At 40.8% G+C, this 22,094-nt stretch overlaps 1 protein-coding gene across 6 annotated transcripts in view; it reads right to left on the bottom strand.

Moving 5' to 3' along the window:
- LOC125452918 (trafficking protein particle complex subunit 3-like) overlaps positions 1–20,589 on the bottom strand; it is a 72,669-nt gene extending 52,080 nt beyond the window's left edge. For 3 of the 6 annotated variants that reach the window (XM_048531896.2, XM_048531897.2, XM_048531898.2), the window contains exon 1: positions 544–692. In XM_048531896.2, coding sequence (XP_048387853.2) covers positions 544–585 — 42 coding nt within the window. In that variant the 5' untranslated portion in view covers positions 586–692. Of the gene's footprint in view, positions 1–543; positions 693–16,097; positions 18,234–19,962 lie in introns of those variants that run through there. The other 3 variants (XM_048531893.2, XM_048531892.2, XM_048531894.2) reach the window with 2 other exon arrangements.
- Between the last annotated feature and the right edge of the window lie 1,505 nt (positions 20,590–22,094).

The following is a 22,094-nucleotide window of genomic DNA, read 5'->3' as shown; positions in this document are numbered from 1 at the left end:
TGAATGGCCTGCTTCCACACTATAGGGGTTCTATGATGAAGGGAACTAAAATCAAATTATTAATGTCAACAAATATATTGTTCTTTATTTGATTTTCAACTTAAATTAGTATCTCTGTGTCAGGCTCAATAGAGTCCCATTCAGTCACCAGTACTTACTGATCAGCAAATGGAATCTTAGCTCCAGAATAAATTAAATCTCCTTTCATCAGTCCTCTTGTTATTTACAGTTTTTTAATATCACAAACAGGTTGTAGAAAATTAAACGTTACACAAAGCATGCTCAATAAACCAAGCACTGCACTTCAATGATTGATTGATACTACTTCTTTCTCAGTATTTTCCATTTTACTCAAAATATCTCATTTATATTCAGTTTTATGGTGATGCAACCATTTTTTGTTTCAGGTGTGGATCTTTGCCTCAAACTTATTATAAATAAATATTCCCATTATGTGGCTGAAACTACATCGACCTAAACAGTCGGAACTAAACAGTTATAACAGTAGAAAACATTACATTCCATAATGCAGAAAAATCTTACTATTTTTTGCTTTTCTGATCTTCTACTTGCTTGTTGATACATAGTTTACCGAAATATTTCACATGGTATTGATTGCCCAGCTGTCTATTTAAAGCATCTTCTGTGGCTCACTCCTCCTGTGATCTGTTCAGAAAGGCTGCTCCTTCACATCTATTTTCTTATTTAAAAGCACCAGTGCATTGACGAAAACAATCCAGGCTAGTACCAGAAGCAATACCATTGGAAATCTTTGAAAACCAACTAAATATCTCCCCCTATTGGTTAAAGAAAGCCTGTTGTCTCTCCATTGTTATGAAAGGGATGGTATCAACAAAAGTGAAAGCATGTCAATGAAGAATTCATAAATGAAGAAACTTTCAAAATCAGATAGTCATTAAGGAAACATCTTGAATATCAATGCAAAAATACTTCCTACATGGAATCTGATAGATTTTATGATGGCCAAATTCATTATACTATCATGCTGCTTGGCCTGCTGTGTTCTTCCAGCTCTACACCTTGTTATCTCATTATACTATCAATAGTATATTAAATTTAATTTGTGTGAGAGCCTTTGCATCTCATGAGGCATTTTGGAAAAATGAAGAGTTGAACCAGTAATTATTAGCGCCTGCATAAAGAGACGACTTGTCTATAAACAATTTACAATTCTTGATGACACTTCTAACTTCATTCAGGGCAGAAGTATGATTATGTGGATAAATGTGAGGATATTCACTTTGGTAGTCAGAATAGGAATGCAGATTATTGTCTGAATAATGATAGATTGGAAAAGGGGAGGTGCAAGAGACTGGGTGTCCTTGCACACCAGATGCAGGAAGTAAGCAGGCAGGTGCAGCAGGCAGTGAAGAATGCAACAGGTATTAAAATGTGAGGCTGGATGAACACAGCAGGCCAAGCAGCATCTCAGGAGCACAAAAGCTGACGTTTCGGGCCTAGACCCTTCATCACAGAGGGGGATGGGGTGAGGGTTCTGGAATAAATAGGGAGAGAGGGGGAGGCGGGCCGAAGATGGAGAGAAAAGAAGATAGGTGGAGAGGAGAGTAAAGGGGAGGGATGGAGGGGATAGGTCAGTCCAGGGAAGACGGACAGGTCAAGGAGGTGGGATGAGGTTAGTAGGTAGGAGATGGGGGTGCGACTTGGGGTGGGAGGAAGGGATGGGTGAGAGGAAGAACAGGTTAGGGAGGCAGAGACAGGTTGGACTGGTTTTGGGATGCAGTGGGTGGAGGGGAAGAGCTGGGCTGGTTGTGTGGTGCAGTGGGGGGAGGGGACGAACTGGACTGGTTTAGGGGTGCGGTGGGGGAAGGGGAAATTTTGAAGCTGGTGAAGTCCACATTGATACCATTAAGCTGCAGGGTTCCCAAGCGGAATATGAGTTGCTGTTCCTGCAACCTTCGGGTGGCATCATTGTGGCACTGCAGGAGGCCCATGATGGACATGTCATCTAAAGAATGGGAGGGGAAGTGGAAATGGTTTGCGACTGGGAGGCGCAGTTGTTTGTTGCGAACTGAGTGGAGGTGTTCTGCAACGCAGTCCCCAAGCCGCCGCTTGGTTTCCCCAATCCTCTTGCTCCCCAGAGGAGCTCGAACAGTTCATCCACTTCACCAACACCTTCCACCCCAACCTTCAGTTCACCTGGGCCATCTCCAGCACATCCCTCACCTTCCTGGATCTCTCAGTCTCCATCTCAGGCAACCAGCTTGTAACTGATGTCCATTTCAAGCCCACCGACTCCCACAGCTACCTAGAATACACCTCCTCCCACCCACCCTCCTGCAAAAATTCCATCCCCTATTCCCAATTCCTCCGCCTCCGCCACATCTGCTCCCACGATAAGACATTCCACTCCCGCACATCCCAGATGTCCAAGTTCTTCAAGGACCGCAACTTTCCCCCCACAGTGATCGAGCACGCCCTTGACCGTGTCTCCCATATTTCCCGCAACACATCCCTCACACCCCGCCCCCGCCACAACCGCCCAAAGAGGATCCCCCTTGTTCTCACACACCACCCCACCAACCTCCGGATACAACGCATCATCCTCCGACACTTCCGCCATCTACAATCCGATACCACCACCCAAGACATTTTTCCATCCCCACCCCTGTCTGCTTCCGGAGAGACCACTCTCTCCGTGACTCCCTTGTTCGCTCCACACTGCCCTCCAACCCCACCACACCCGGCACCTTCCCCTGCAACCGCAGGAAATGCTACACTTGCCCCCACACCTCCTCCCTCACCCCTATCCCAGGCACCAAGATGACATTCCACATTAAGCAGAGGTTCACCTGCACATTGCCAATGTGGTATACTGCATCCACTGTACCCGGTGTGGCTTCCTCTACATTGGGGAAACCAAGCGGAGGCTTGGGGACCGCTTTGCAGAACACCTCCGCTCGGTTCGCAACAAACAACTGCACCTCCCAGTCGCAAACCATTTCCACTCCCCCTCCCATTCTTTAGATGACATGTCCATCCTGGGCCTCCTGCAGTGCCACAATGATGCCACCCGAAGGTTGCAGGAACAGCAACTCATATTCCGCTTGGGAACCCTGCAGCCTAATGGTATCAATGTGGACTTCACCAGCTTCAAAATCTCCCCTTCCCCCACTGCACCCCTAAACCAGCCCAGTTCGTCCCCTCCCCCCACTGCACCACACAACCAGCCCAGCTCTTCCCCTCCACCCACTGCATCCCAAAACCAGTCCAACCTGTCTCTGCCTCCCTAACCTGTTCTTCCTCTCACCCATCCCTTCCTCCCACCCCAAGCCGCACCCCCATCTCCTACCTACTAACCTCATCCCACCTCCTTGACCTGTCCGTCTTCCCTGGACTGACCTATCCCCTCCATACCTCCCCTATACTCTCCTCTCCACCTATCTTCTTTTCTCTCCATCTTCGGCCCGCCTCCCCCTCTCTCCCTATTTATTCCAGAACCCTCACCCCATCCCCCTCTCTGATGAAGGGTCTAGGCCCGAAACGTCAGCTTTTGTGCTCCTGAGATGCTGCTTGGCCTGCTGTGTTCATCCAGCCTCACATTTTTTTATCTTGGATTCTCCAGCATCTGCAGTTGCCATTATCTCTAATGCAAAAGGTATGTTTGCTTTCATAGCAACAGAATTTGAGCAGCGATATCTTGCTGCTATTATGAGGGGCCTTGGTGAGAGCGTACCCAGCGAATTGTGTGCAGTTCTGATCTCCTTATCTGTGGAATGATGTTCTGGTTATGGAAGGAGTACAGCATAAGTTTACATCCCATCCTGGGATGGCAGGACTGATGTACAAAGACAGACTGGATCGGTTAGGACTATATTGACTGGAGTTTAAAAGAATGCAGGGTTTCTCATAGAAACATATAGAATTCTAACAGGTGTAGACATGGTAAATATGGGATGGAAGTTCTCGATGACGGGGAGTCCAGAACGACCAGTCACAGTTTGAAGATGTGGGGTAGGCACTTAGGACTAAGATGAGGACAAATTGCCTCACCCAAAGAGTAGTGAGCATGAGGAATTTGCAGTCATAGTTGACGCCAAGACATTGAATATTTCTTAGGGCAAAGGGAATCAAAGAGTATGAGTGGCAACAGGATATTGAGTTGGATGATCACCCATGAATCGCATACTGAATAACAAAGCATGTTTGAAGGGCTGAATCACCCACTCCTACACCTATTTTCTCTGTTTCTATGTTTTCTACAAGCCTGCCTTTTGCAAGGATTCAACATCAGACATAAATACTGTAATCCATTTTGATTACCAGCTCCCCTGACCAGTGTTCCCTCTAATTTTCTCACCAACTTGCAGGTTTCCAAGACCAGTGCATGCCAGCACTTTCTGGAACCAGAAATCAATGCTAGACACAAATCGCCTCATGCAGAACATTGGAGCTGCTGCACGCATACACAGCCATGTAGCTTTGAGGGAATATTCCCCCACTTCCTCCCATCTTGTATGTGCGTTATTGGCTTTGCTCTCAGCAGAACTGACCTACTTCCTCCTATCAAACCAACCACTAAGATCTATTTTACATCTCCATCACCTTACCACCATTAGCTCTCCCTTTCTTTTTTGCACTGGGCACCCTCACCACCTGTTCCATTTCTTTTGCCTTCGTCAACACCATCAAAAACATAATTTTTGAGCCCCTTCAGTTTCACCGTGTCATTGAGCTCAAAATGTGAAAGTGGTTTCTCTCTCCACAGATGTAGAGTCATGGAGATGTACAGCATGGAAACGGACCCTTCAGACTAACTTGTCCATGCCAACCAGATATCCTAAATTAATCTAATTCTACTTGCCAGCATTTGGCCCCTATCCCTTTACATCCTTCCCAGCAATGTAACGATCCAGATGCCTTTTCAATTTGTATTTGTACCAACCTCCACTTCTTCTGGCAGTTCAGTCCATAAATGCACCACCCTCTGCATGAAAATGTTGCCCCTTAGGTCCCTTTTAAATCTTTCCCTTCTCACCTTAAACCTATGCTCCTCTAGTTTTAGACTCCTTTACACTGGGGAAAAGACCTTGGCTATTCACCCTACCCATGCCCTTCATGATTTTATAAAACATGCTGAATTTCTACAGCACTTTCTGTTATTATTTCAGATTTCCAGCGTCCTCAAGAATTTACTTTTATACAATTTGAAAGTGATAATTTACTGTATTAGGTTCCATTCCAATAGGCAACTGTCTGATTGAAAACTGACCACCTTAATTTCATGGTACATGAAGCTGTGCTTCAAAATCTACAAAGAACATTCACCTGTGAGTGCTTGAAATATTTGAGAACTTGTATTTTCATAACATGTTCTAAAATACTTTATAACTAGTGGGTTACTGTTTGAAGAGTGGCCGAAGGGAAGGGTTGGGGTAGCTAATTTTAAATCTCTTGGCTAGTGTAAATGAAATGGTAGCATCCTGAAACCTAAGGCCCTGCAGCCACTACACTTTACTTCCAGTTCTGTGGTGATGACATTTGCCTGTTTTAATTAGAATGTTAATTTCAACTTTATGCTTAAAATGGATGGCATCCAAGAAGAAAGTTCTTGCCATTTGCCCAACAATGTAGTTGAGCTTTTCACCTGAAAATATCTTTGGCTTCATGGCCGTAACGATGAACAGGTTTGGAAGTATTCTGCATGGAACTGCCCACTGTGTGCCTAGAATTAATTTCACTGCATTGAAGCACTAAGATGGATAGTTATGCTTTCAGAAAGCATTTCATGTTTAAAGAATGGGTGAACAGGTCTAAACCAAGGTTGTATTGCAAATATTTTGAATAGTTTTTTTCTAATGCCATTTTGTCCAGAAACTATGGAGAAATTAATTTGTATCATCCTCTTGTGAAATCCTTCCATTCAATGTTATTTTCAAGATCTTATGAGATATTCCACACAAAATCCATCCTATCTGTACACAACATGCCTCGCAGACAGCTTTAACTGATTGGCTATTTTTTTATCAAGATTGTAGAATTAGGGCTAGTGAATTATTGCAGCAAGCTCTGATTTCCTTATAAACTAGAAATTTTCACCTCCTTTGGGATTCCTATTGGAAAATTATACTCGGGCAACAAATTTTGCAATGAACATTAAATATAGGAATGTTAAAATTTGTCATAGGTTGCTCTGGTGTACCAAACGATTTTGTCTCATCTGATTACCCCAAAGTACTGTGCTTTTCATCTTGTATTAATAGGAATTTGCTACTAAAACAAGACAGATGATTTTAAGGTTTACCTATCTTCAAGCATTCATATGGTATTCAATAATATTTCTGCACTATAAATATTCACTTCTCTTTAATGATTATTAAATACAGAATATATACCGTAAGCATCTTTTCACGCAAGGATTTTTCTTTGAAATACAGCTAGGCTGCAAAAATATAAAGGGTAACCTTGAAAGCCCATTACTCAGTGCAATAATGTGTATTAAATATTAAGGCCAGTACAGGGAGTGCTTACAGAAAACAAAAGCTGTCCAGAGAGTCCATTTCTTTCTATGGTTAATGGGTAGATCGTGAGGAAATTGACTGCCTGAGGTACCTTTACTAAATGTATTTGTTCAATCTTCTTTTTGTCTTCATTCCAATAAAATACCGAAGGGCAAAAAAAAATGACATTCTAAATGCAAACATTCAGATGTTCTCTCCTCTGAAAGCTCCAGGAATGCTATTTGCTCTGGTTAGCTACAGCGATAGACAGGAGGGCAGGGGTTGGCGGGGTGTAGGATGCGGATAAACTGGAGATAATTTCTCATTTAATCTCTTTTTAGTTTCCAAAGGCTTGAAAAATATTACCAAGACTTTTAATTTCAAGCCACTGATATGCCAATTTCTGTCACATAGATTATAGATGGTGGCAGAGTTGGATCATCAACCCAGAACTTATCTGCTCTGCCCATTCTATTTCTTTATTTATGTTCCTCTTTTCCTCCCTGTTTGGTTTTTTCTCTCCTCCTCTGTTTCCTCGGAGATCCAACCCAAGCCTCTGAAGCGGGTCAGCGATTGGCGGCCAAAAGCTGGGGTGCCAGCGATCAACAGCCTGGTGTGAAGCGGGGTCAGTGGTCAAACCACTCAAAAGCCCCTATACTGGTCTGCTGTGGAGAGCTCTAGGAGGGAGTCGGTGATGTGTGTGTTTTAAAATTTATTTCTTGTTTTCTGACTTGTGGATACACTGTGTATAACTGTGATGTAATTTCTTTTTCCTCATTTCTCTATTCTGCAAATAAGGTTTGTACATAGGCACTCTGTACCCAAGATGCAGTCACATGTTGGTGACATTGTTACACTGTAACTAATCTTGTATCTGAAGAAGCTGTGCCTAGGTACCTTCGTACCTAAGAATGCACTGTAGCTGGCAATTTTACACTGTAATCATTTGAGTACATATTACGATAAAGCTAATTCATTCATTTACTAATTAATCCAGAAGTCCAAATAAAGTGGTAAATTAATATAAAACTTTAGTAAGACTGAGTGAACCATTGGCTCCACAACATGCTGTGAAGTATTAAAGGGTGCAAAGTATTTTCTCCAGAAAGCTGCTTTGAATGAGGAAACGGGAGTAGTGTGCGGGCCCTCTAGTCATTTCTCCATGTCCTATAGTTCTGCATTTTTCACTTCTGTTGTTCATGCAATGCTAACATGCTCAACTTCATTGAGCAGTGGGCTATGGAAAAAAATACATGAAATAAGGACAAAAACAATACTGTAAAGACTCAGCAGGTAAAGCAGCATCAGTGTTCAGGAGCAGAGGGCTGCATTTTCCAAGCTCCTGAATGACATGGACTACGGTGAATCAGTTGGGAAGGTTGTTGGCAACATATGCCTGGGCATGATACACTGCTTGAAAATTTGTCTATGCTTACTGGAATCAGCACCACTGCAGTTAAAGGGCTTTAATGCCAATATGAAAAATGACAGCAATCAAATAGGCACCACAATAACTAATATGAGAAAGTGGGGCCTGAGGCTTGGTGCGGTTGGGTGGAGACATGGATTGTTATGAGTGAGAACGAAACTTTGACAGGTGGAAGGGAGTTCTATGAAGGCCAGGCAATAAGATCTGTTCAGGGACGAGCTGTGGTCTTCTCTCCCACCGTCACTCCCTCTGCTGAACTTCATTTCAATATTGCACCTCTTTTCATATGTGCAGCTCCTTCACATATGATGTTATTGGAATTCTACATGAAAACATCACCAGTTTGGAACTGTATGCATGTATGTTTCTAGACTGGTGCATATGAGCATTTGCAAGTAATGCTGGGTGACAGCAGCGGCTGGCTTTGGGGAAATGTGGTGAGTTCGTAAAAAGAAATATTTTTGAGAAAAAAAATGCAACCAAAGCATGCAACTGTGTTTTGAATGGCTATAAAGAGACATGAAGGATGGTCACATGGGCATAGCAGCTATAAAAGATCAAATGGAATTGTTATATAGGAATAGGGTAGCAAAGGAGTCATAAAACTTCATGGTAGCCTGGGTGAATGGACATGAAGTGTCACAAATGGGATGTGTTACTATGCATATATGGGCATAGGGTGGCACAGGAGTATGAGGGGCTATCAGTGCAGTATGACAGTGCATGAAGAGTGTAATTGGGGAATGCAGGAAAGATGTTTTCTGGTTTTGCCTTTAATTTTACATTTTGCCCACAGTGCTGGATCTCTGAGGGATGCTTTGTGCCCATCCCACATCCAGAACTCCTTTTGACCGTCTTGAAAATATCCAACGTTTGGTTTTAACTGCTTCCTGTGGCAGAGAATTTCATGGGGCTAACATTCTCTGTGCAAAAAAAATCCCCTTATCTCAGTCCTAAAGGGTCTACCTCATATCCTTAGACTGAAACTCTTGGTTCAGGAGTCCCCAGTTATTGGGAAATTAACCTGTCTAGTCCTGCTAGAATTGTATAAGTGTCTATGAGGCTAACCCCTTGTTCTTCTAAACTGGGAGTTGCTTAGCTCAGCCAGCTGGACAGCTGGTTCGCCAACAGCACAGATTCAATTACGTTACTCCTGAGGTTAGCATGAAGATCTCCCTTTCGCAATCTGGAGAATGTAGACTGGGAGGTTTGAGAGTAATTCCACACATTTTAAAAGGAATCTTTTAAAGGTGAGTTCAGGACCAGCATGTTCCATTGAAAATGAAGGATAATGATGGCCAAATTCAGCAACCTTGGATGACAAAAGAAACTGAGGGCTTCAACAAAAAGGTAAAGGAAGCATACCTAAGGTTTAGGAAACTAAGATAGACAGAGCACTTGAAGAATGCAAAGAAAGCAGGAAAGAACTGAAACAAGGAATATAGGAGGGCTAAAATGGACAATGAAATGTCTTCGGCAAACAGGCTTAAAGAAAACCCCAAGGCATTTATACATGTATGAGGAGCAAAAGGGTAGCTAAGGGAAAGAGTAAATCCACTCAAGGACAAAGGAGGGAATATGGTTCAGAGGATGGACGTTCTGCAGTTTAAAGAAGCACATGTTGAAACAGAGCCGTGATGAGTTTTAAGTGAAATGACAGTTGGAAGATTTCTTACTCAAGATTTTGCAATCAACGTGATAATGCAGATCAAAATCTCAAAGAGGAATCTTAACAAAGAGATTTTAAAATTAAGTGAATGTAGCAATAAACATATAAAAGTTAGGAAGTAGACAGAATGTGTTCCTCAAAATCTATTTAACCAAAAATTCAAAATGATTTTATCGTGCATTCACAGTTAGTTTAGGGTGTTATATAGGTCGCCAAACGTTATAGATCTTTTACATATTCCTGGACTCATCTGTGATCTTCACCTTTGTTGTCTCTCATCACAATTATCTGTGTGAAATATTTTCAAGAAAAAGCTATAACTTAGTTGGGAGTATTTTCTCTACTCTACCTCTGAATGTGTTATGGTCACCGTAATGTTGGAAATACAGGAAGCAATTTACACACAACAACCTCCTAAAACAATTCAGAGAATTTCCTGAGAATCCAGCAAATGAGCATAAAAATCTGGCCTATAAGAATTAGTGCAATATTGAGAGGGAAGAATATACAATTAGAAGCACTGTTTACAATTGAAATGTCAAATCAAGGTACCTCTGTCCTCTCAGGTAGATGCAGAATGTTTCATGTCAAATTTTCAAAGAAGTGAAACAACACTGCAGCATATGGTGTAGGAACATAACCCCTGACCAGGGACAAAGACTCAGGAAGCAGGCAGGATTCAGACACATGGCAGACTTTTATTCAAGCAATAACCGATTAGTGCAGGGAAAGGTCCAAAGATCTTCCCCAGATCTGGCTCCAATGTGAGAAATCAATCATTTCCTTAATCTACAGCTCAGATCAGAAGAGAGATCAATGATACACTCTGACCTTTTACAATAAAAATCAGTATTTTTATACATTATATAACAATGATCACACACATCTACTGCGCCCTCCCCACTTCTCTATACAACCAATTTTGTGAAAAACCTGCTCAATGATGGACACTCTTATGGACAGCCCTAGGTTCCCTTGGTTTTCATGATGCCTATTAGTCATTGCAATCTATAGGCTTTGGGATCTTTCTGTGTTGCATTCCAAAGATACTGGCTATTCTTCATTGGTCATGTCCCTGACTTGCTTATCTCTAAGGGCTGCTGGAATTCAATTCCTTATTGCATTCCACTTGTTATCTTTATCAAATTCTATCATGCCTGTATAGAAAAGCTAGTCACAATATTAATTTCTATAACAAAGTTTTACGATTACTTTTGCTGTTGGCACTCTTTAGCTGATGAGACAAGATATGCCAGGAATCTCTTTAATATTTTCCCTTAGCGCTTAATTATAAAGTTTTGTAATTACATTGAAATCTATCCCTGTGATTATTTGATGAATCTTTAACTAGCTACTAATTTTTAAATTGGAAATAATTTCAAGGAAACAGCTAATTTCTGCAAAATAACTTTCACTGCTGTTTTTATGGCTGAACAACACCCTTTCCTTAATGAGACTGGAATTAATTACTTGTAGTTTGGTGATTCTTCCAAGTTTTTCTTAATGAGCCACAATTCCATCATTTCATCTGTGTTACGAATCTGCAAACTGTTCATCCTTGAATATTTCCTTAACAAGGCTGTCTCTGCATTCTTTGTAACTTGTTGTTTGGTTAATGCTCCATTTTGCCTTGGAATAACCTCTTCTCAAATGCTGTATTTTTCATTTAAATATTGAAACAGGCTTTTTAATTCTGGCCATTCTGTTGCTCTTAAAAATGTAGAGGCAGCTCCAACGTATGGCTACTTTTTAATCCTCAAACAAAAATAGGTTCTCTGGAAATTCTCAGAATTGTTTAAGGAGGTTGTTATGTGTAAAATGTCTCCTGCATTTCCAATGTTACAATGGTGACCATAGCTCAAAAGTAATTTGGTTTGTGTAAGGCACTTTGGGATAGCCGGTGGTTATGAATGGTGCTACATAAATCCAATGCTCTTCTTCTATTCCAAAGCCTTTGTGTATTCAAACCACATTCCAGAAATTTTGAGATAGTAAGAATTGCCGATGCTGGAGTCAGAGATAACACAGTGTGGAGCTGGAGGAACACAGCAGGCCAGGAAGCATCAGAAGAGCAGGAAAGCTGATGTTTCAAGTCAGGAACTTTCTTCAGAAAAGGATCTTTATTTCTGAAGAAGGGTCCCGACCCAAAACATCAACTTTCCTGCTCCTCTGATGCTGCCTGTCCTCATGTGTTCTTCAAGCTCCACACTGTGTTATATGTTGTTCCAGAAATTTTACATTTTCACCCAAGGCAACACTTTAATGCAGCACTGCCAGGGTTCTGCATGTGCAGCGATACTGTCTTTCACGTGAATGATTTAACTGTTATTGTCTGTACTTTCACACGGATTGAAATGATCCAATTACATTATTTAGAGGAAAAGCATGGAAGTTCTGCCTGTTGAACTGTGAGCCAATATTTATCCTTCAACCAACTTTATAAAAGGCTAATATAGTCAATGTCCCACCCATGGTCATAAACCGGATTTGCTACAGAGTCTGGCTAACTCCAATGCTGTTTTAAAAAGGCAGACAGCTCTCAAATATGAGATTCCTGAGCCCATTCCTGTGTTGGCATTTTTCACTACTATGGGATAGCAGTGCAGGTAGCAAGCCCATAACATGACTCCTGACCTGGCTCCAATGAGAGATTCGACACCTTTCTGTCCCATGCAACCACGCCCCCCACCCCGATGGACTTTTGTTGATTTAGATTTTCTCCATGACTCGTAATTCATGTCACCTCAGTGGAGTTTTAAAGATATCAATCAGTAGGCTTAATAACTTACTTCGCTTGTAAAAACAACATCCAACTGAGCAAAAACAAAATAAAAAGTAACACCATTGCTGGAATTCTGAAAGAAAAACATAAATTGCTGGAGCAACTGTGTCCAATTCTGAAGAAGGCTCACATTGGACTCGAAACGTTAGCTTTGTTTTCTGTCCACAGATGCTGCCAGACACACTGAGTTTTTTCCAGCAATGTCTGTTCCTATCCCTCTGAGCTCATGTTTTTATTCAACCAGCTTAACAAGAACACACTATAAAGTGATTAAAATGAAGTTGTTCTTTCTGCAATCTCCGTCATTGTAGTAATGTTTGTTTGGCCATGATTAAGAGATGTAAAGTGATTGAAGCTTCTGTTAAGATACCTTTTTTTGTGATTGACCCTTTTATGTGATTGTACAAACAGTATTTGCTTTCAAAGAATATCTCTGGATGGGAACCTAATTATCTTTGCTACAGCTAGAATGAAGTTCCAATAAAAACAGCGTTAGCCCTCTCACTAGCCTTGGTCAACATGGGTCCATCATGTGATTGCCCAGAATTTGTTTCCAGCATCAGGCATAACTTTCCATCCAATACCTACCTCCATGGAGTTAAAATCTCATGATTAGGATCCTTTAAACCGAAGCTGGTATTGACCTATCTGCCAAGTGGAACAATTTCTCCCTATCTGCTGTGTCTACTTTTCTCATGATTTTGAACTGCTCAGTCAAATCTTGTCTAATCTTCTGTAATGAGCAAAGCCTCAACTTCTCCAACCTAGCAACATAATTAAAGCTTCTTACCAGTGCAATGATAATTGTAGATCTTTCTTGCATTCTTTTAAATGCTTTCACATCCTTCTTAAAGGGTGCTTCCTACGACATGGTACTCCATTTGAAGCCAAATCACTGTTTTATAAAGTTTTAAGACAGCTTACTCTCTTTCGTACATTACACTACTATTTATAAACCTAGGATTGTATATGTCTCGACAATAGTGTTTTCAACTTCAGCCTCTACGTTCAGTGACTTAAACCCCCAGGCCCATTTGCTCTTACATGCCTTTTAGAAATGTGCATTTGTTTCATATTGTTACCTTACATCATTCTTCTCAGCAAAATTAATCACTTCATACTTCACTGCATTAAACCTCATCAACAAACCTGTCTGTCTCCACGTGAAATCTATCATTGCTCTCCTTTCAGTTCACAATATCTACAGTAGTGAGACTCAAACCCATGGCCCCAGAACTACCACTGCTTCCTCAAAAAATGATTATGTTGACATTGTTTATCTATTATTTGCAGGACTGAGACTGGATGGAAGAAACAGACCTAATTCTCTCAAAAGATTCAACAGAAAAGATTTGAGATGAGTTAGGAGATTGAGAGCTTTGATTTGCAACTGTAGAGTATTTGCAATAGATATGCATTTAATTTGTATCATCTAAATACTTCGAAATTGTGCTCTGCACAGTAAAGGCAAAGTTATTTAAATACATGGAGAAAAGCAATTGACCAAACACTAACCTGTGGCAAAGCATACTATATCACAGGAAGAGGACATTCAGCCGGTCAGCCTGTTAAATGAAAATTGTCACTTCGCTCAAATCTCCTGCTTTGTCCCCATATGTTTACACATTATTTTTATCCAAATAATCATCCATCTCTTGAAAGCCACAATCAAACATGCCTTCATCACATTTCCAGGCAGTGCATTCCATACCTGACAAGGCCAGCATTTGTGGCCCATCTCTAAATTGAGATACTTGATAGGCCATTTCAAGGGGCATTTAGGAGACAACCTATGGGGCTGGGGTCACATGTAGGCTAGACAGAATAAGGAAGACAGATTTCCTTCCCTAATGTGAGTTCATTAGCCAGATTTTTTTTACAAAAACCAACAAGAGCTCTTTGATCATCATTATTTGTTTTTAGAATTCCAGAATTATTGAACTCAAATTTCACCATCTGCTGTGGTGAGACTCAAACACATGGCCCCAGAACTACCACTGCTTCCTCAAAAAATGATTACGTTGACATTGTTTATCTATTATTTGCAGGACTGAGACTGGATGGAAGAAACAGACCTAATTCTCTCAAAAGATTCAACAGAAAAGATTTGAGATGAGTTAGGAGATTGAGAGCTTTGATTTGCAACTGTAGAGTATTTGCAATAGATATGCATTTAATTTTTAATATAAAATCACATTGATCCACCTATAAACTGATGAATGTGTTAAACTAGATAGGCCCAGAAATTAGTCAGCACTAAGTATATTTTGTAGCTGCCTGGACTATGTTATGATCCTAGTTGATGGTACAAGTTAGATTCCCAAATGAAGTCTGGTTTCAGTTTTTAAAAAGAAATAAGTTAATTTGGTGGTGAGTCATAGCACATGAAACTGCAGAATTTCTTTAACAAGACAAATAAGTTTATTGTACACGCAAGAGTTAAAAAACTAAATATAAAACATAATTAAAAAGATCTTAAAACTTATGGCAAAACAAAGTTTCACATGGTTTCCTGAGGCTATAACATAAATATTCAAGTCCATTAAAAATCTGACATAGAAAAGTAATTTAACATTCTATAAACAGATTCTCACTAGTTTTTTTTGCTGTGAACTGTGAAATCTGCTTACATGAATACTCACAAATCTGAAAGCTTAAACTTTCTCAGCTTTTAATTAACTGTGGATTTCTCACCAAACACGCCTGGTTTGAAAAGTGCTCAATTTAAACTTCAGCTGAGGTAGGTTTGCCCTTGAATGCTCTGAAAATCTCCCTCCCGAAAATAGAAATGACACTAACTTCTGATCCTAGTCTAGTTTCCTCTGAATTGCTCTAAAACGTTCAGCTTTTGGGTTTTCCAAACTCAAATCAATCCTTGATATTCCCAATTAAAAACAAAGTAATAATCTTCAATATTGACTCAACCTGTCATAAATACCCAGTACATATATTTTATTCCATTTACTGCCCAGGGATTTGGAGTCACATGCTCACTGAACATACTGGATTAGGGAACTGCTCTGGAAGGACAGCCCTACAAAGAAAAATCCCTTCACAAAAGTAATTAACACTTAAGCATCACTATTTTGAAATTCAATCTCTAAAACTACTACATACCCTATATGTGTATAAATCACGCACCGTTTGTAAAAACTACAAAGATGCCAAAAGGTTTGGCAAACATCACATACCTACTTCGAGCCAAATATGGGCTTAATTGCCTTATGGGTAAAGATAAAACTCCTAGTTAGAACACAGCACATAGGACATAGGACATTACAGCGCAGTACAGGCCCTTTGGGCCTCAATATTGTGCCGACCTGTGAAACCAATCTGAAACCCATCTAACCTACACTATTCCATTATCATCCATATGTTTATCCAATGACCATTAAATGCTCTTAAAGTTGTTGAGTCTACTACTGTTGGAGACAAAACATTCCATGCCCTTACTATTCTCTGAGTAAAGAAAACCTCTGACATCTGTCTTATATCTATCACCCCTCAATTTAAAGCTATGTCTCCTCATGCTCGCTGTCACCATCCAAGGAAAACGACTCTCACTGTCCACCCTATCTAATCCTCTGATCATCTTGTGAGTCTCTATTAAGTCACCTCTTAACCTTCTTCTAACTAACGAAAACAGCCTCAAGTCTCTCAGCCAAGCAACATCCTGGCAAATCTCCCCTGCAACTCACCGCTCCCCCCACCCCCGCCAATGCCTCCACACCCCTCCTATAATGCAGCGACCAGAACGGTATGCAATGCTCCAAGTGCGGCCGCATCAGAGCCCTGCACAGCTGCAACACGACCCCATGGCTCCAAAACCCAATCCCTCTATCAACAAAATCTAACACACCGCACACCAAGACCTCTCTCCTTATCCACACTACCAAGAATCCCACCATCTGCCCAGTACTCTGTATTCCTGTTACTCCTTCCAAAGTGAATCACCTCACACTTTTCCACATCAAACTCCATTTGTCACCCCTCAGCCCAGCTCTGCAGCTTATCTACGTCCCTCTGTAACTTGCAACACCCTTCCGCGCTATCCACAACTCTGACTCCAGTGTCATCTGCAAACCCACCAACCCAAGCCTCTACGCCCTCACCCATGTCATTCACAACAATGACAAACATCAGTGGCCCCAAAACAGACCCTTGCAGTACACCACAAGTAACTGAACTCCAGGATGAACTTTTCCCATCAACCACCACCCTCTGTCTTCTTACAGCTAGCCAATTTCTGATCCAAACCACTAAATCATCCTCAATCCCATGCCTCTGTATTTTCTGCAATAGCCTACCGTGGGGAAACTTATCAAACACTTTACTGAGATCTATATACACCACATCAACCGCTTTACCCTCATCCACCTGTTTGTTTGCATTTATGAAATCCACGTCAAGGCAGTTCCTGCTAGATGCAACCAAGAAGGAAAATAACTGAATTTGGATTAAGGAGTGCCCCTCCAAAGCCCACTTTGAAATAACTGGTCACCGTGTTCCCTTCATGCAAGTTGCATTCGTCTCGCAAGAATTACTGCCACTTGGGGCTCCAACTCTGTTTCTGCCCTAAATCCTCTCCACTGAATCAGTAGGGTCCAAGTCCTCACTCACAAACTGCCAAGGTCTATAATAACCTGTTTATGCTGCACCTGAAAATCTACATTTTTGACCAGTTTTGATCAACTCTCTGAATATCTTCTTCTGTGACCTAGTGTCACAGTAAGTGTAAAGCACTCCTGAGACTTTTTAGCCAATTAAAGATACCATTTAAAGGCAAGTTGTTGTTGGTATCATGTTCTCGCTTTTGTCACTTACATAAATGATTTGGATGTGAACATAAGAGGTCTGGCTAGTAAGCTTGCAGATGACACCAAAATTGAATGTGTGGTAGATGGCAAAGAAGACTGCCTCAGAGTACAATGAGACCTTGATCAGTTTTATCAATGGGCCAAGGGGTGGCAGATAAAATTTAATTTAGATAAATGTAAGGTGCTGCAATTTGGAAAGGTAAATCAGAGCAGGGCATATACACTTAATGGTGAGGTCCTGAGGAGTGTTGATGAACAAAGAGACCTTGGAGTGCAGGTTTATAGATCCTTGAAAGTGGAGTCGCAGGTAGACAGGATAGTGAAGAAGGTGTTTTGTATGTTTTCCTTTATTGGTCAATGCATTGAATACAGGAGTTGGGACATCATGTTGCAGCTGTACAGGACATTGGTGAGGCCACTTTTGTAATACTGCATACTGTTCTGGTCTCCCTGTTATAGGAAGTGTGTGGGGCTGAAGTTGAGATATTTAGATGAAGTGCACAAACATCTAAAAAAAAACTTAAACTCTGGGAGTTAAAGTGAAAACTGCTGAGCATGTGGCAGAATCTGCAAACTTTGGCAGGGTCATCATAAGATTAGAATGGTTGTATTTCTGGGGTGACTATTATGATTGTATTTACAAGGAAATTCAATCCAAAATGTATGCTTCAGACACTACATTATCTACTGGAATATAGTCACCACCTGCAGTTGTTTCATCAGCCCATGTGTGTAAGAGACTGTACTGACAGGGATCTTGCTCCAGTTTGGTGAATGCATTAATGCCTGAGATCATTCTCCAGTCCTTTCTGGTAGGCAAGCGGATTTTCTTCACTTCATTTTCCTGTGCTGTAAATCCAAAGAATTTCTTGATGTGCTTTGAAGCATAGAGTTGAGAATGTCTTTTAGCTGTCTCCCGAAACAGTGAACTTTCACTTTCTAGGTACTGTGCCCAGTAGTTTAGATGCACAAAACTGAGTGGAGAACAATATCTTGGAATGCAAATACTCAAAAAAGCAATGATAGTCACAGAAGCAATTAAAATCCATCCAGCCACCTAGGATTAAAAAAGAAAGTGAGAAATATGCAAATTATCTGAAAGCCTTTGCAGTCAACTCCATGGGCATGATTTTTATTTCCCTTAATCATTGCAAATGTAATCAGAGCCCATTGAATGTGAGATTATGTGGTGTATGAAAAGGTATTTATTTGATAATGTCCCTTGAACATGTTGGTTAATTTTCTAACTGCACTACTGTATGTGACAAGCCAAAGCAAGTTGGCAGCCAGTTTTAGAACTTCCTTGACTTTATTCCAGTTCAAATTAATGCTCTTAATCTTTTAATTACAAATAATCCGGTGGCATCAGTCATTTCATTTTATTTAATCCCCATTCTCACACTAACCTGTCTCTCTCTGTGGCCTGTGGCCTTTTCTCTTTGGTCTAGCCCTGAATATTTTGTTGACAAGGACGCTGCTGTTGGACTCTTAATTTCTCCTAGGTAGGTTTGGGTATGCTGAGTTTTAACTTTCAGGCACTTATTTCTATCTTTCCGGAGACCAAGGCCCTAACACTGAACATCAAGGCATTGTCAGTGACATAATCTCTACTGGAGGTCTACCTTCCACAACTTCCAATCTTGTAGACCCAAAATAATCTGTTTTATCTCTTCCAAAATTCCAGAAACAATTCTTTCCTGGTTGACCCATTGTTTCAGCTTGTTCCTGCTGCACTGTACTTATTTCTTCCTGTCTTTATTATTAATTTCTCCTCTTATCCACTCTCCCTCTGTGACTCTACCAACACACTTTCCAAAATGTCCAAATGTCCAGAAATTCCCATGCTGAGGAAGGGTCACTGGACCTGAAACGTTAACAGTTTTTTTTTCTTCACATATGCTGCGAGATCTGAACTTTTCCAGCATCTTCTGCTTTTGTTCCTGATTTACAGCATCCGCAGTTCTTTTGCTTTTTCTCCCCTAACTTGTCTCACTAATGGCAAATGAAACGTGTTGTTCCGTAAGGGTATTAGTTGGTGCCGTTATGTGGAGTAAATGAAATCCTTGTTCCTGTCTTAAACAGGCCTTAGTTCAGAGGGCCCACTGGTAGCACAGTCGTAACCTCCCAACACTCGGACTGGGAAGAACAGTTCAAGTCCCACCTGCTGCAGAAATGTGTAACAGCATCTCCCAAGAGCTGGAAAACTTCCAACATCCTCCTGTCTTCCACCTTTATATGGCTCATATCGGACACTGCCTAACTTCTCGATGTCCATGTCTGGGTATTTACTTTATACTAATATTCACCAACTTCCACAACGACCTGGGCTATATTTCCTAACACTGGGCTTCCTGTAACGATTTAATTCCATTCTCTGTCTCATGTTGCAACCCGTCCACTTAGCAACTACCTTCCTCATTCCTCAGCCCACAATTACCGCCTACAGCCTCCCAGGGCCCCACCGACCCATTTCTGCACGAAACCTTTTCTGCCGTCCCCAGCCCTGTACCCCTATCCTCACGTTGCACCGCTTCAGTCTCCTCGTCAAAGGATCATCTTTGAGTTCAGAAAAGTTGTTGGGAATTCATTACAGTATTTCTATTTTGTATGAATGACCAGTTATCATTTATGTGACAAATGTAACATTGATGCCAGGTAAACAAATATAATTAAATTTAAATTATTTCGGAGACACGAAAACACACAATTCCTTCCATTGCCAGAAATTCCCATTTCAATTGTCCATTCGTGTTAAAAAAACAAAATACTGGTACAGATGCGCATACCTGGGACTGATACAGAAGAATCCGGTTAGCTTCATTTCTTATTTCACTGATATTATGTATCTTCTTAATGCTCACTTTCGGACAGGGAAAGCGAGCGAGAATGTCCTTCCGCTCACGAAGGGTGAGATTCTGAAACACATTCCAGCTGCTCACTGACAAAAACTCACTCATGCCGCACTGATAATACAAACCATTCAACAGAGTGACTGCCACCCAAGTCACTGGAGCGATTACAGCTCTTCCCGTTACACTGAGCAGGACAAAGCAGATCAGTTTGCAACTATTAAGCTTCAATTGGGTTCCGTATCCAAAGCTCATGATTAATTTCCAGGTCATATTATTAATGGCATATCCAAGAATCAACAGGACCAATGCGGGCACCGCAATAAAAGACAGGGCGTAGTATAAATTCAATGTCGTCTTGCATGGACATTTGAAGGTGAAGAACGAAAATGCTTGTTGACTAAAAATTGTTGTCAGTGCGATTACTGTATTCAAAACCATTCTCTCTCTGCCTTTCCAAAATGTCAGGAGACCGCTGATCGGCATTTTTTAAACTTTGCCTTTTTTCTCTTGGTACCACGAGTAGGTGAGAGTTGCTTTGTTCTTCTCTTCGGGAATGACATGAGAAACCTATTGAGCTCAGCTTCTTTTGAAGGCGCTGCATCATTTCCTCTGTCGAAATATCTCTTTTGCTTCTCATGGTCATTACAAGTTGTTCTGTAATTAGTAGGGGACAGGGAAGAGGCTGGTTTGTCTTCATCCTTTTTGAGGGTCATTTGGATTTCTAACCACTGACAGCTTTATTGATGAATGGTCTTAGTGGACTTTTAATTCAAATTCAAGTGTGATCCTATACAACAAGGAGAATAAGTTGCAAGGACAGAGGGGTCAATGGTGATGGTCCACAGGAAAATACATTTCAGTTTAAAGTTATGAACTCATTTTGAAATGTCCTACTTGTCATTCAGAAATAAAGTCTACTTTGTAGACTGAATTCACATCTGGAGAAATTTCACTTCATTTATTTGGATTTGTGTTGAAGCTAACTGATTCAAAAACTTTTGGGATGGTTTTCCATTTTTTCTGCTGACCAAATGATTAGCACAGGGCATTTGGCTGGCATCCATATTTAATGATATTCTTGTCTTACAAAGCATGTTGAAAATCTCAAATTGATGCAGCATCAGCAGGCTTTTGAAAAATATCATGGTAGTCATTTCAATACATATTGCACTAAAAGAAGTTTCTGTTTCCTTTGTTTTTTGTTGTCCCAACTCTAATTTTCAGATTGCGCTATGCTGTTCTATATACCCAGCATGGAGTAATTATTCTTATTGTACACACCCTCATGAGCCCATTCTCATTTGAATGATCTCATTTCCACTCATCAAGCTGACACACTCCATTTCCAGCACTTCAAAACTGTGAGCATGCATAAATCAAATTCAGGAAATTCAATTAATTATTTCATACTTGTGTACATGAATCAAGGAATTGATTTGAAGTATGTGTCTTATTCAATGGAAGCAATCCCATTTATTTGACCATGTAAGCCTCAGTGAAGTCAGAGCAATAAATTATCTCTCTAATGCACTTGGTGAGCCACCAGAATCAGTTAACTGATTAATTTGTTGCTACGGAAATGAAAGCCAGCAAATTTGTCTGATAACTGCTGGTTCTGTCACAGAGTTTTGAGGTAGGGTGTCAAGACCAAGCTAAAGTTTTGAGAGACAAATGTTGTTCTGTTGTGGTTCCATAGTCTAACCAGACTAGGGCTGCTCTCTCATTAGAGAGAGATGATGGGTGGTTGTTTAGCCTAAGGGTCAGCATATATGAGGTGAAGGGAGAAGTTGAGAAGGAGAATCTTTCATGGCAACTCAATCAGTGATAAAGTGAGAAGCCACACAACACCAGGTTATCGTCCAACAGGTTTATAACGGAATTCTGGGATTTCCATTAAACATATTAATCAATTAAACCTTCTAAGTGATTTAACAGCATCTTAGGTTTGCTTAGTGCATCGTCATCCATGGTGTGAACCTTTGATCTTTTACCTGTAAATTTTGTGTCTGATACTATTTCTCTCACTCACACCTGAAGGAGGACTGAGGCTCTGAAAGCTTGTGTTT

Source organism: Stegostoma tigrinum, chromosome 4 (assembly GCF_030684315.1).
Source record: "Stegostoma tigrinum isolate sSteTig4 chromosome 4, sSteTig4.hap1, whole genome shotgun sequence".
NCBI lineage: Eukaryota > Metazoa > Chordata > Chondrichthyes > Orectolobiformes > Stegostomatidae > Stegostoma > Stegostoma tigrinum.
The sequence above is the reverse complement of the archived record's forward strand: the minus strand, read 5'-3'. Positions and strand labels throughout refer to the sequence as shown.